This window comes from Hippopotamus amphibius, chromosome 6 (assembly GCF_030028045.1).
Source record: "Hippopotamus amphibius kiboko isolate mHipAmp2 chromosome 6, mHipAmp2.hap2, whole genome shotgun sequence".
Lineage (NCBI taxonomy): Eukaryota > Metazoa > Chordata > Mammalia > Artiodactyla > Hippopotamidae > Hippopotamus > Hippopotamus amphibius.
In genome coordinates, this window is record NC_080191.1 from 53,951,926 (window position 1) to 53,965,238 (window position 13,313).

The following is a 13,313-nucleotide window of genomic DNA, read 5'->3' on the forward strand; positions in this document are numbered from 1 at the left end:
CCCCCGGCATTACATTTTAAATGAAATTAGAGCAGAATAGAAAAATGGGGGCATGGCGTATAGTAAGTATTCATTCTTCAAGTTTTTACTTCAGGTGTGTTTTTTATATCCTGGGTTGTAAATATGAAATGTGTCTTGTTTTTCTTGTCAAATTATGATTTGCAGTCCAAAAAAGCCGAGAGACTCTTCATATGATCTAGACCAGTGGTTCTCAGTAAGATCCTGAGACCAGAAGCATAGGTGTCACCTGGGAGCTTGTTATAACGACACATTCTCAGGCCACACCCCAGACCTACTGAATCAGACACTCTGGGGGTGGGCCTAGCACTCTTAGTTTATTTAATGTTTCCCCCTGCCCCACCAGTGATTCTGATGCACACTCAAATCTGAAAACCGCTGGCCTAGTGTTGCTGTTTCAGGTGTGGTCCAGAGACCAACTCTGGCATCACTTGGCAGTCAGTTGGAAATGCAGAATCTTCAGCCTCAACCAGACCTGCTCGTTCAGAATCTACATGCTCCCCAGGTGACTTGTATGCAGGTATTAAAGACTTAGTAAAGGCTGGAAAGCACTGATCTAAACCACATAGTCCTTCAGGAGCCAAGGAGATGATGTCAAAGAGTGAAGGCAGGCAGCTTGGTTTTCTCTCTGAAAAGAGTTACAGCGGTGAGAAGGCAGGATGGTGTGAAGTTTAAGTATCTTCATTTGTTTTTAAATGTCCTATATTGTACTAGTTGGGTTAACGCACCCAACCAAACTCATCAACTAAGGTTAACTGTAAATGACATCAATTTTGTTTTTTTAATACATTTATTTATTTATTTATTTTACTGCTGTGTTGGGTCTTTTTTGCTGTGTGCGGGCCCTCTTTCAGTTGCGGCAAGTGGGGGCCACTCCTCGCTGTGGTGCGCGGGCGCCCCGTTGCCATGGCCTCTGCCGCTGTGGAGCACGGGCTCCAGGCGCGTGGGCCTCAGCAGCTGCAGCACATGGGCTCAATAGTTGTAGCGCACGGGCTTAGCTGCTCCGCGGCATGTGGGATCTCCCCGGAGCAGGGATCGAACCCGTGTCCCCTACATTGGCAGGCGGACTCTCAACCACTGCGCCACCTAGGAAGCCCCAAATGACATCAATTACTTCAAGCAGATTTTAAAGCCCAATTTTAATAGCATGACCCCCTCATGATAACTTTTTCTGATCTCTTTTAGGAATTTATCAAGGAGCTGCTCTCCCGGATAAGAGGCATGAGGAAACTGAGCCCCCCACAGAAGAAGACTGTATAATTCTGGCCCCGATGGAACTCTCCTGGACACCCAGGGAGGGGTTTGGACTTTTATTAAAGAATAGTTGTCCTTCTGAGCAACTTTTCTGGGGGTAGGGTGGGGTGGTATCTATTAGACATTTATTAAACAGCGTTCCTTTTTTTGCTTTTAAAGGTTTTGTGGGTGTCATATTTTAATAGCAAAGAGATCATGACTCTGGTTTCAGCCCAACCAGGGATTAACAAACCAGGCAGACAAAGAAGGATGGGCTGGGCCAGCCAGCATCTTCTTGGAGAAACCAGATGTTTAGAACCTAACGATACAGGGATGATGGTTTTCTTACAGCTGCTTTGGTAATACATTTTTCTTAAGTTGTGCATTTGACTCAGAGGTGAAATTTCTCGTACTTGTATATATCTACAGGCAACTAAGGTAACACGTTGATGTGAGTTTTATTTCACATTGATGGAATAAACTTGTGGTTGTCTTTTCATTGGAGATCATGGCAGGTATGTTTTCAAGAGGCCTCTAGGTATTCTTCACGTGAGTGCTGGAGACCTGCAATGTTCACTTCACGCACCAGAGTGAAAGAATTCAGTGTATCCGTTATTTTAATACAACAATGTGGAGTTGGTCAAGGGCTTGATTTATGGACTTTGTATTATTTCGTTAATCGAGATGCTTTGCCAGGTCATGTACTTATTGCCTCATTTGTGGTATTTTCAGGTTTCCTGAACCCTTTCTGTGAATGACTGTTCGGATTTCTAGAGAAAAGCCCATGCTATCTGAGTGGTGTTTTGCAGTGGAGCAAGGAAGAACCGTGTAGCAATTCATTTTCTGCTTTCAACCAAATACTGTGTATTATTCTCTCTCCATGAAAGCAGGTCATAAGGAAGTGAGCAGATTCAGTATCTTCCTTCTTAGAAGTAGATCTGGTCACTTTGGTGCCTGGGCAGCATCAGACCAGAGGGGTGAGCTCAGCGATGAGCAGGTGTAGAAGGGAGAAAGCCTCACCTCCTCTCAAGAAAGGTGATACAGGAGCATTTGCTGGTTTGGAAGCATGGTGGAGATTTCATTTCTGGCTTCTCTCAGTGGCATATGGTGAGGACTCTGGCCCTAATTGTGCACCCCGATCCCCTAGCTTGGAGCTGAGCCTGGAGCGCCTGCCCTGCACCTCTCAGTTCCGTCCCAGCTCCTTGGAGAGGATCAAAATGCAGATGGATGTGGGTGAGGTCAAAGGTCAGAGTAGAAACTCTTGCTTTCCTCCAGGAGGCCCCCACTGCCTCCCCACAGAACCCCCCTCCCATACTGTAAGGTGTCTCTAGGCGGCCCTGTCAGAGGACAGGGGTCAGGCATTTTATATCAAGGGTGCTCTGAACATATTTTATTTTTTAAAAGAACTATGTTTGTGAATTTTATGTACACTGGCAAGCTATTGAAAATGTATTTAATTTTGTAATGTTTACCAATGATTTATTTACACGCTATTTACTCGAATAAATGATGCTGCTTACAGCTCTGCTTACATGTTTGCCTTGCAAAAACAACATTGACGTGATGATTTTACTTTGTCAGATGCTCTGCAGACAAGGGTACCAAGCACCTGTATCTACCTTTTTATTTTCAGGTCTTTCGTCATTTGATCCTGGCCCTCACCTGAGGTGTCTTCAGATCAGGCGGTGAAAGCAAAGGAGCTGGGACACGTTCCCAGCTTGAGAAGGAAACAGAAGCTGACTCTGTGCTCTGGGCCCTGCTGTCTTCTATTCTAACACTCTCCCAGGCCCTGCCCCTTTCATTTCACTAAAACTCCCTTTTGCCCATCCAGTGTAAATCCTCGAGATTTCAGATTAGTCAGATATTCCAATCATTGTTAGAATCCCATGCACCCTATTAGTACAGAAAAATCAGAATTTGCAGGACTTCTGTTAGACTTGACCAGCTCAAGTTACAGTCTTCAGATGAAATAAGAATGAACTTTTCCTCCAAAGGCCTCTGATCCTACCACATCACACGCTGCATGCTTTCCCTCCCTGCCCCTTGCTCAGGGGCTGGCCTCTCCTGACACCCCTGAGCACTCAAGCTACAGGCTTGGACCAACTCCTCAACTGCCCATCCCTGTTCCAACACACCCTTAGTTGCCAAGCTCCTCCCCTGCTAACAGAGCTCAAATCTGCACCTGGTGGAATCTTGCCTTGATTGCTGCAGCCATCTTGGCATTGGCTTCTCCGTGTCTGGTCTTACCTCCCTCTGATCTGTTCTCCACCCAGTAGCCAGAATAGTCTTTCCCAAAGACAGCTCTGATCACTCCAGCCCCCTACTTAAAACCCAAAGCCTTCTGACTTCCCTACAAGGAATTGGCCCCTGCCTTTCCAGCCTTCTCTTTTGGCCTTGGACTAATGTCCAGTCCTATTGAATTCCTTGGGGGGGCGGGGTGTGTGTGTGTGTGTGTGTGTGTGTGTGTGTGTGTCTCTGGAATGTTCTCTTTATTTTTCCCTCTGAAGCTCTGCAAAAGCTATTGGCTGTATCTGGAACACCCTCTTCACCAACAGGCTCTCTCTGGAGAGCTGGATTGGACCCCTCCTAAGTGTGTGCACAGCTTCGTGGCACGTCTTCAGGGTATTACTACTGGCTGTTCACCTGTTGTCTCTTCTGTTAGATTCTAGGATCCTTGAGGTTGGAACTGGGTCTGATAAATCAAGCCACTGGCCCTGTGCTTGACCCATCAAAGGGATCAATATGTGTTTGCCAATTGAATAAACATGATGAAAGTTTCTTCAAGAAAACTCAGCTGTTTCCTTCCCAGTTAGGAGAGTGGTTGTTAGACCTGAGTGTACGTTTGAATCACCTAGGAAGCTTTAAAAATAGCTGAGGACTTCCTAGGTGGTGCAGTGTTTAAGAATCCACCTGCGAATGCAGGGGACAAGGGTTTGAGCCCTGCTCCAAGAAGATCCCACATGCCTCGGGAGCAACTAAGCCTGTGTGTCACAACTATTGAGCCTGTGCTCTAGAGCTCATGGGCCACAACTATTGAGCCCATGTGCCACAATTACTAAAGCCCTCGTGCCTGGAGCCCATGCTCCGCAACAAGAAAAGCCACCACAATGAGAAGCCTGCGGCACCACAATGAAGAGTAAGTCCCCACTCACCACAACTAGAGAAAGCCCATGTGCAGCAATGAAGACCCAACACAGCCAATAAATAAATAAATAAAATAAAATAAAATAAATAAATAAAAAACAGCTGATGCCTAGACCCTAGTCCTAACCAATTTAATCAGAATCTGTAGGAGCAGAGAGCTTAGGCATTTTTTCAGGTCCCCAGGTTGAGCACCCCTGGGCCACTGGGTCATTCTTGCGCAGTCCAATGCACACATCTGACGACAGGCCATGATGCGTGGTCAGCCGTTACAGCAGGTGGCAGCTATGACATAAGCACATTAACTATTTCTCATTTTAGTTTCTAGTGGAGGGGAATTAAAGCACAGCACTAGGGGAATGACTCCAAAGTATCCAACTTCTGGCTCAGCGATCGCTTGAACACTGGGAAATCTAAGTTTAAACGTCACAGAGTGGTGTCCATTTACAACAATCATAATAATAGTTCCCATTTCTTAATCACTGTGCTAAGTGCTTACCTGCCTTATTAAATCTCGACGTTAATTTTATTAGGTGAATTGCATTATCCTCACTTTACAGATAAGAAAATCAACTTGGAAAGGTTAAGCAGCTTACCTGAGGTCACACAGTTACAAAGCTGAGATTCAAACGCTTTGACCATGAGGCTTATCTGCCTCTTACAGGGTATTACTCTCAGTCCCACACACAGGAGGGAAAGCTGGGAGCTGCCTCTAGAGGGAGCCGGGCCCCTGAGCTGGCAGGTGGGGGTGGGGCGGCGCTGTGGTTGGAGGGGTCCTCGGCCACCTGCTCGTTCTCCCTCAGTCCTGAGAACCAGGGGGCTCCCTGCTCCCGAGCTGCAGGGCAGCCAGGCTCTGAGCTGCTGCCCTCTGCGTCGAGACTCTTATGCCTTCTCCCTTAACAAAAAGCTCCTGGACTTGGCCTTAGCAGCTGAGCAAGGAGCACCCTTTCATCCGTGGCCTGAGAGGACAAAATTGAGAGAAAGAGCAGCCCAGGGTTATGCGATTTCCAGCTCTTGTTAACACAGAGGTATTTGATTCCTCATTTACAACCTGGAGTTCCCATGAAAGGTGGGGTGCGGTGCAGAAATCAGTTCCTCAGCAGTAGATGAGTATGTAGTTATACCTGGCTCTTTCCAAGGAGACTAACCGGTTGGGAACATGAGCCCTTCTTGAGTCATGACCACCCTTTCACAGAAGGGTACAGACCGAAGGGGCCGCTGTCAAGAGATAGCCACCCAGGGGTCGGGCCTACAGCTGGAGATGCAGGTTGGGGAGCACCTGGGAGATGACCTCCTCCCTTTCCGCGGTCAGAGTGGGAGCCAGACGTTTGCCCCGTGGCTCCTTGCTGCCCTGGGCACTGCTCCACACCCAGCCCACCGGGACTGAGCTTGTTCCTTTCGCTGTCCTTCCGGTGTCGCTCAGCAGGACGCCCAGGCCCAGAGCCACCAAAAAACGCTGCTACTCTGGCTACTGCTATTGCTGTGAGTGATAAGCTGTCCTCTCGCTCTGACCCAGGAGTGTTGGGTCTTCGGTGCATGTGTGGCGCTGTGGCAGGTAACTTGGCAGCTGGGAAGTAGGGAAATCTCATACCCTGCCCAAATCTTGACAGTGCTCAGTCTTCCCGGTCTCTTTGAGTATGATTTGCATCATTCTTGTAACGAGTAGATACTTTCTTATGTTTAGACCCTAATTTGATCCATCATTTTCAACTATATAGGGTCAGATGTTTTCTTTAAGGAGATTATATGCCTGGAAATGAGTGCTCTGTGGACAGAATTCACTTTCACAAAAGCTACTTTCTTTCTCCTTGTTAGCAACAAAAGGGGCATGCTGCCTGGAGGAGACCAGGGAAAATGGGCCGATGGAAGAGAGACATACCTAATTTACAGAAAAGCGGCATTCTAGAGTGAGGTGGAGAAGACAAGCAAGTGGCAGTTCTGGCCTCACATCTTTCTCTTTAAAATACGCGCCTAAATAATGAGTAGCACATTATCCCTTGTTATCTTGACGTTCCCAAATTAAACTCCAAGAGCAGTTTATTGACCAGAATTTATTTGCAGTATCACAGTCTACCCAGTGGTCACTGAACCCAAAAACAGAAAAAAGAGCTCATGAAATAAATATCTGGTGCTCCCAGATTGCAAAGTGATGCGTGTAAAGTGTAACCAAACCCACTCTCTGGGTCACAAGTTGCTACGTGATTTACAGGTTGGCTTTCCTATTTAGTAGTAGGAAATTACTCCCAGTGTGAATTAGATTCTTAAAAGGGGCCATTACTGACTCAACCCCCCTTTTCTGAGCTATGGATTATACGACAAATAAGACAATCTATCTTATGAAAAATATATTTTTATAGCTCTTAGCACAGCACCTTACTCTTTTTGACTGTACTCCCAACATGGGGCAACAAAATGTACAATCTATAGGACGGGATTGCATCTTTTTAATAGGATGCTCCAAAGCCTTAGAGAATCACTTCTTTCTGAAATTAATGAGTGAGGAGTTGAACAAAACCTCCCTCTTAAAAAAAAGTACAGTGTTTTTTTGTTTTTTGTTTTTGAATCTTATTTTCTGTTTCAAACGTGCTCCCTTTAGAGCTGAGAACTCCCTGCCTATATCTTTAAGCTAGGCAATCTTAAAGCTATAGCTCATGTGGCCTTAAGAGGATCCCCCAAATCTCTGAAACTTTGTAAGAGAGAGAGGGAGAGACAGGATTGAGATAGAGCCACATGCAGAGCAGCAGAGAGAGATTGTGTACCAGAGAGAGAGAGAGAGAGAGCCAAAAGGGAGAGACACAAAGAGTGGCAGAGAGGAAAGAGCAGAGAGGTGGGAATTTTTAGGGAGGAGAGGATCTAGGCTCTCCTCAGGCTCCCAAAATGTCCATACCTAGAACAGATGAAGAAGCAGGGCCCCGAGCTTTGGAGGCTGCAGCCCTGCAGGAAGCATGGGTTGCTGGGTGTCCCAGAATGACTGGGGTGAGCCCAGCCTCCCCTCCTGGGCCTCAGACTTCCCTGATATCCTGGTCTCCTTCCTTCCCACCTCATCCTCAGAGGTTCCACTCTGCTGAATTCCTTCCACGAATATTAGCTTCTTCCAGAGATGCTGTTCTCGGATCAAGCAGCGTCCTGCCCAGCAGGGAAGCTGGTGGGGCTGGTCCTGCACCCCGCCACATGCACACATTAGCTTGTCCAGGAGGTGGGTTCCAGGTCCCTTTCCTCTTCTGCTTTTTGTGATGAGTTCTGCCCATAGGTCCTGAGGATCACAAGCCTTTGGTGTAGATTTACCTCCAACAGGCTCAGCTTCACGGGTTTCCTTCAGTGGCCAACGCCCTTTGCCTAATCTGTGCACATCTGGGCTGATAGAACACCTGAAGAAGTACCTTTCCTCCTCCTTCCCCTCCCATCCCTTCTAGCATCTTGTTTTGGTCATCAAACAAGCAAATGCACGGAGGCAAGTGTGTGAAAACTGCTTTGCAATGCAGAGCAAGGAGTGGGAGAAAAGTCCACACTTTATCATCCTGTCCCTGGGGAAAAAATGAGGGAAGAAAGGGTAAGAATGATGCCTTCTATACATTCTTCTGTTGTTTCCTAGGTGTGCAAAGAAGAAAAGCTATTGTTTTACATGTGGGCTGGGAATTTAAATTCCATAAAATATTTTATAACTTCTAGGAGGAAGTAAGCTCTTAATTGCTCTTTTTGCTCATGTTTTATCATGAGTCTCATCTAATTCAAAGTGCTGCTTTGTAACATGATCTTCATGTGCAGGAAACACCAAAGATACTTCGAAAAGCCACTCTACAATCAGGCTCCGCGTTTAATGTTCAGAACAGAAATTGCCTTTGTTTAAGTAGTTGCTCACCCTCCCACCTCCCGAGATCAAGAATGCCTCACCCGTGTATAGGATGAACCAGACAAAGCAATATTTCTAATAAGCTCCAGACCCTGAAGGCAGAAACCCTTTAAGAGTTGAAACTCCCATTTTATTGCCGACAACAAATATCAAACTGAATGTTCATTCAGTGATGATTGTCTGGGGAAAAACAAGCAGAAAGGAAGGGGTTTTAAAATTATAACCAATCATCAAGCCAGTCAACCACCTCAGATACTAACTTCATTACTAAGGGGGTCATTATTTTTGTGTTGTCAGAGTTTTAGTGAAAAGTCCTTGGGGGTTATTTATGAGGAATTGGGAAAGTAAATGTTAATGTCTGCCATAGATGTTTTATGACTAACTCTTCACATCCTTACATGGGATTGGTTGAGTCTGGAAATTACATTGGTTTTCCACTCAAGGCTTCGCAAGAGCTTTTATTTACTTATTTATTTTTATTCTTGTGTGTGTGTGTGTGTGTGTGTGTGTGTGTGTGTTTGTGTTTTAAATTGGCGTATAGCTGCTTTATGCTGCTGTCAGTTTCTGCTGTACAGCAAAGTGAATCAGCCATACCTATCCATATATCTCTTCTTTTTCAGATTTCCTTCCCATTTAGGTCACCACAGAGCAACGAGTAGTGTTCCCTGGGCTATACAGTAGGTTCTCATTACACAAGAGCTTTTAAATCACCTGTGGTTTTCAGAGCGGATTGTCTCCTCAGGAAGATGGATGGAGCCTGCCCACCATACTGCATTTCAGGTTTTTAAAATAATTCTGCTGCCGCATCTGGGCTCCCATTTTATTTTACTTTATTTTATTTTATTTTGATTTCATTTTTTTAAAGCTCTTTATTGGAATATAATTGCTTTACACTGTCGTGCCAGTTTTTGCTGTACAACAAAGTGAATCAGCTGTATTTATACATATATCCCCATATCCCTTCTCTCCCACAACTCCCACCTACCCTCCCTATCCCACCCCTCTAAGTCATCACCCATCATCAAGTTGATCTCCCTGTGTTATGCAGCAGTTTCCTACTAGATATCTATTTTACATTTGGTAGTGTATATATGTCAATGCTATTCTCTTGCTTTGTCCCAGCTTCCCCTTCACCCCCTACCCCATGTCCTCAAGTCCGTTCTCTACATCTGCATCTTTGTTCTTGCCCTGTCACTGGGTTCATCAGTACCATTTTTTTAGATTCCATATATATGAGTTAGCATACAGTATTTGCTTTTCTCTTTCTGGCTTACTTCACTCTGTATGACAAACTCTAGGTCCATCCACCTCACTACAAATAACTCAATTTCATTCCTTTTTATGGCTGAGTAATATTCCATTGTATATATATGCCACATCTTCTTTATCCATTCATCTGTTGATGGGCATTTAGGTTGCTTCCATGTCCTGGCTATTGTAAATAGTGCTGCAATGAACATTGTGGTACATGTTTCTTTTTGGATAATGGTTTTCTCAGGGTATATGCCCAGTAGTGGGATTGCTGGATCATATGGTGGCTCTATTTTTAGTTTTTTGAGGACCCTCCATACTGTTTTCCATAGTGGCTGTACCAATTTGCATTCCCATCAACAGTGCAGGAGCGTTCCCTTTTCTCCACACCCTCCTCCCCTTTCATTTTAAATGGTGACCCTGAGGCCAAGCCATAGACCCATTAATTTAATTTTATTTATTTATATTTATTTATTTAATAAATCAACTTTACTGGGAATAAAATTATTAAGAATTGAGATAAAATTATTTATTACAATTTAAATGTTTTTAGTAATAAAAATGAGTACTTGTTCATTGAAGAAAGTTTAGAAAAAGTAAAAATAGGGAAAAAAATCACTTGTAGTCTCATCATTCAAATTTAGTCACTCTTTATATTTCAGTGTATTTCCTCCCAGTCTATTTCTGTGTCATAGTGTTTTGTATGTAAACATCTTAATGTTTAGATAAAACCTTATATGATACTCTATTCACCTAGTAACATATAGCTACTCCTTTGTCTGGAACCTCAGACACTAGATATTGCCATGGCAGGCTTAGTCTTATCTACAAATATCAGCTCAGACATATCTTTAGAGATTTCAGTTTTTTTAATTGAAGCATAGTTGATTTACAGTGTTGTATTCATTTCTCCTGTACAGCAAATTGATTCAGTCATACATATATATTCTATACATTCTTTTAAAATTCTTTTCCATTATGATTTATCACAGGATATTGCATATAATTCCCTTAGTGCCGCTGATTTTATAAGAAAGACTTCAAAAGGAAGCAAGCTTAGTTTCTTATGAGGAGCAGGATTAGCAGGCACCGACTACAAGAGTGAGTCAAAAATTATCCGCACTCTGGCTGCAGAATTTATTTTAATTAACTTTCAGAAAAGACAATTACATCATTTTTCAACATAATCTTCTAGCTTTTCAATACACTTTGTCCATCCATCAACAAGTTTTCGTATTCCCTCATTAAAAAACATTTTAGGCTGAGTTGAGAGCCACGAATGCGCTGCTGTCTTCACTGCTTCATCAGCAGTGAATCTTCATCCTCATAGGGTTGCTTTCAGGGGACTGAACAGGTGAAAGTCCAATGGAGCAAAATCAGGACTACAGAGAGGATGCTTTAACACCTTAAAATGAAGTTTTGACAGTGTGAGCAGAAGTGTGCGGACGTGCATTTTCACGCAAGATCTCAATGCCCTTGGATAGCAGTCCTCTGCATTTAATCCGAAGTTTAGGCTTCAGCTCTTACATAAGCATCTCTATCCATTCATACACAAGTCTTCATGACAAAACACTTTTTCCATACTGCACACAAAGTCTTTCATACATAACGGCACCAAGTACATCCTCAGACCACAAAAAAGAAATCACTGCACGCTGATTTCCTTTAGAGCGAATCACAAGTGAGGGACTTCCCTGGTAGCACAGAGAAACCAGGGCAAGTTCAGTGGAGTTGATGGTACACCTCAAGTCTGCGAGGCCACAGTCAGGTGTTTCTAGAAGTCAGGGCGGAGCATCTGCCCGTGAGGGACAAGCGTCTGTACCCACTGTTCTCAAGCTCTCCAGCTCCACAGTTAGAAGCTTGGAGGACCTGAAAGAACTTTTGGTCTTTGTTGTCCGTGTATTACACTTTCTGCTTGTTAGTATTGAAATGTGTTTGCATCATTTCTCTCTCTTGGGGTGATACGTGGCTGGGGGTGGAGGTGACAGTTGAGTAAGCATCCTAAATCCAGTAGCCATCCCTGTGAGCCAAATTATGGGTAGAAAAATGGCCTTCCATAGCTAAGGTTCGAAGAAGGAGAAATCCGTCTAACAAGGCACACATGTTTCTTTCCAACATTTCTTGGGGCCGATGTTTTTTAAATCAAGGACAAGGTTATGGAAAATCATCTTTAATTAAACCTGCAGTCAGTCCCTCTAGGGCTCTGTGCTGTGTTCACCTCTTAAATTATACACTCCAATTAACAGAATCCTTCCTCCTGGCCTCAAGGTTTTATTTGCAGGTCTCACCGTAGTCTGGCAGCTCCAGTCTGTTTCATTCTGTCTGGAAGCATCATCTGTAGGATTTCTTTCCCGGCTGCCTTAGGCTGCATTCATCTTCTCTCCCAGTGTGTCTTTGTTGCGAGCCTGGCTAAGGCCAGAGCCTGCTTTATCTCTTAAAACACCACCCCCTGCCTATCACTACCCTGCTGACTTTTACTCCTGGCTCTTCTCTGAATTGATCTCCACCTGTCCATGTATTTAATAAAGATGTTGACCAGCATTTTTTGCTGCTTTCAGAAAGAAGCTTACAGAAGTGATGTTCCCTCCTTCAACTAGAAAAACCAAAACATGAAAGGAATTTCAGGGGAAGAAGTGGAGAAGCCTCCTTAATCAAGCATCGACCCAGCTGACACTGCACCCTAAAGTGCTTAGAAAAAGTCACTTGACATTTTAAATCTTCATCACGCGATAAATTCACCTAAAAAGGGACCAGAGAATGTGCATTTTCTTTTATGTGATCCACATATTTACCCTTAAAGACGTCAGCTTCCTGGAATATCTATTAAGAGCTATAAATTACTGAGCTATAATTTTAAAAAATTATTATTATAACAAAATATTTCTAGTGTACAAAAAAAATCCAAGGAACACTATTGAAATATCTGGATCTATCTATAGCTGTGTAAATATCTGTATCTATTTATCACCTATTTATCACCTAGTCATAAGCTTAAGAAGTGAAACAGACGAAACCGAAGCCCTCTTTATACGCCTCGCTGACCCATCCCTCTCTCTCTGCAGCAGTAACTCTGAACCTGAATTTGGTGTGTGTCCTTGCCATGCGTGTCTTCATAATTTCACTACTTATGTAGGACCCATAAACAATACTACATTAATAACGTCATGTAAATAGCATCATATTCTATGTATCTGTCTGTAACCCGGTTTTTGCATGTGAGAATTTCCTGTGTGATAATTTGACCACTTTGTTTATTCTACAGGAGGTGTCCATTCTCTTCCGGATGGGTATTTAGGCCCTGACTTTTAGCAATTATGAACAATGCTCTGATGAGCTTGTCATTACAGGGGATCTATGCACGTGACCGTCTTCACACGTGAGTCCTCAGGTGATCAGGCAAGTTTGGGAAACTCCAGAGCAAACTTTGCCTGTAATGGGCCAGATCATAAATATTTTCAGCTTTATGGCCACAGAGCTTTTGATAGGCTCTGTCAGTTCTCTCCCTACACCCCCACCCTCCAACCCTCCTTCTTCACAATACTGTAAAAATATAAAAACCCTTCTTAATTTGAGGGCTGTGCGTGGTACGTTGGCAGATTTGGCCAATTAGCTAATGCATGGCTCTGCTCTGAGTACCGCTGGCATGAGACACCTATATAGATGTCTCTAAACCTATTAGATACTGTCAAATGCTCCGAGGTGATTTTGGAGAGTCGCAAAATCTGTCACCTCCCCTTTCTCCCTGATAGTCTATGACTTACTTCTTCCTTCCCTCCCTCCCTCCCTTCCTCTTTCCTTTCCTCCCTCCCTCCTTTCCTTC

The 13,313-nt window shown here is 44.0% G+C and overlaps 1 protein-coding gene across 4 annotated transcripts in view; it reads left to right on the top strand.

The window, feature by feature from the left end:
- The window catches only part of PPP1R14C (protein phosphatase 1 regulatory inhibitor subunit 14C), a 78,886-nt gene extending 76,102 nt beyond the window's left edge, over positions 1-2,784 (top strand). For 3 of the 4 annotated variants that reach the window (XM_057738110.1, XM_057738112.1, XM_057738111.1), the window contains one exon: positions 1,204-2,784. Coding sequence is in view for 1 of the 4 variants with exons in the window: in XM_057738112.1 (XP_057594095.1) it covers positions 1,204-1,278 (75 nt within the window). In the remaining 3 variants the exon portion in view is untranslated. The remainder of the gene's footprint in view (positions 1-1,203) is intronic. The other variant, XR_009054229.1, reaches the window with a different exon arrangement.
- The last annotated feature ends 10,529 nt before the right edge of the window (positions 2,785-13,313 follow it).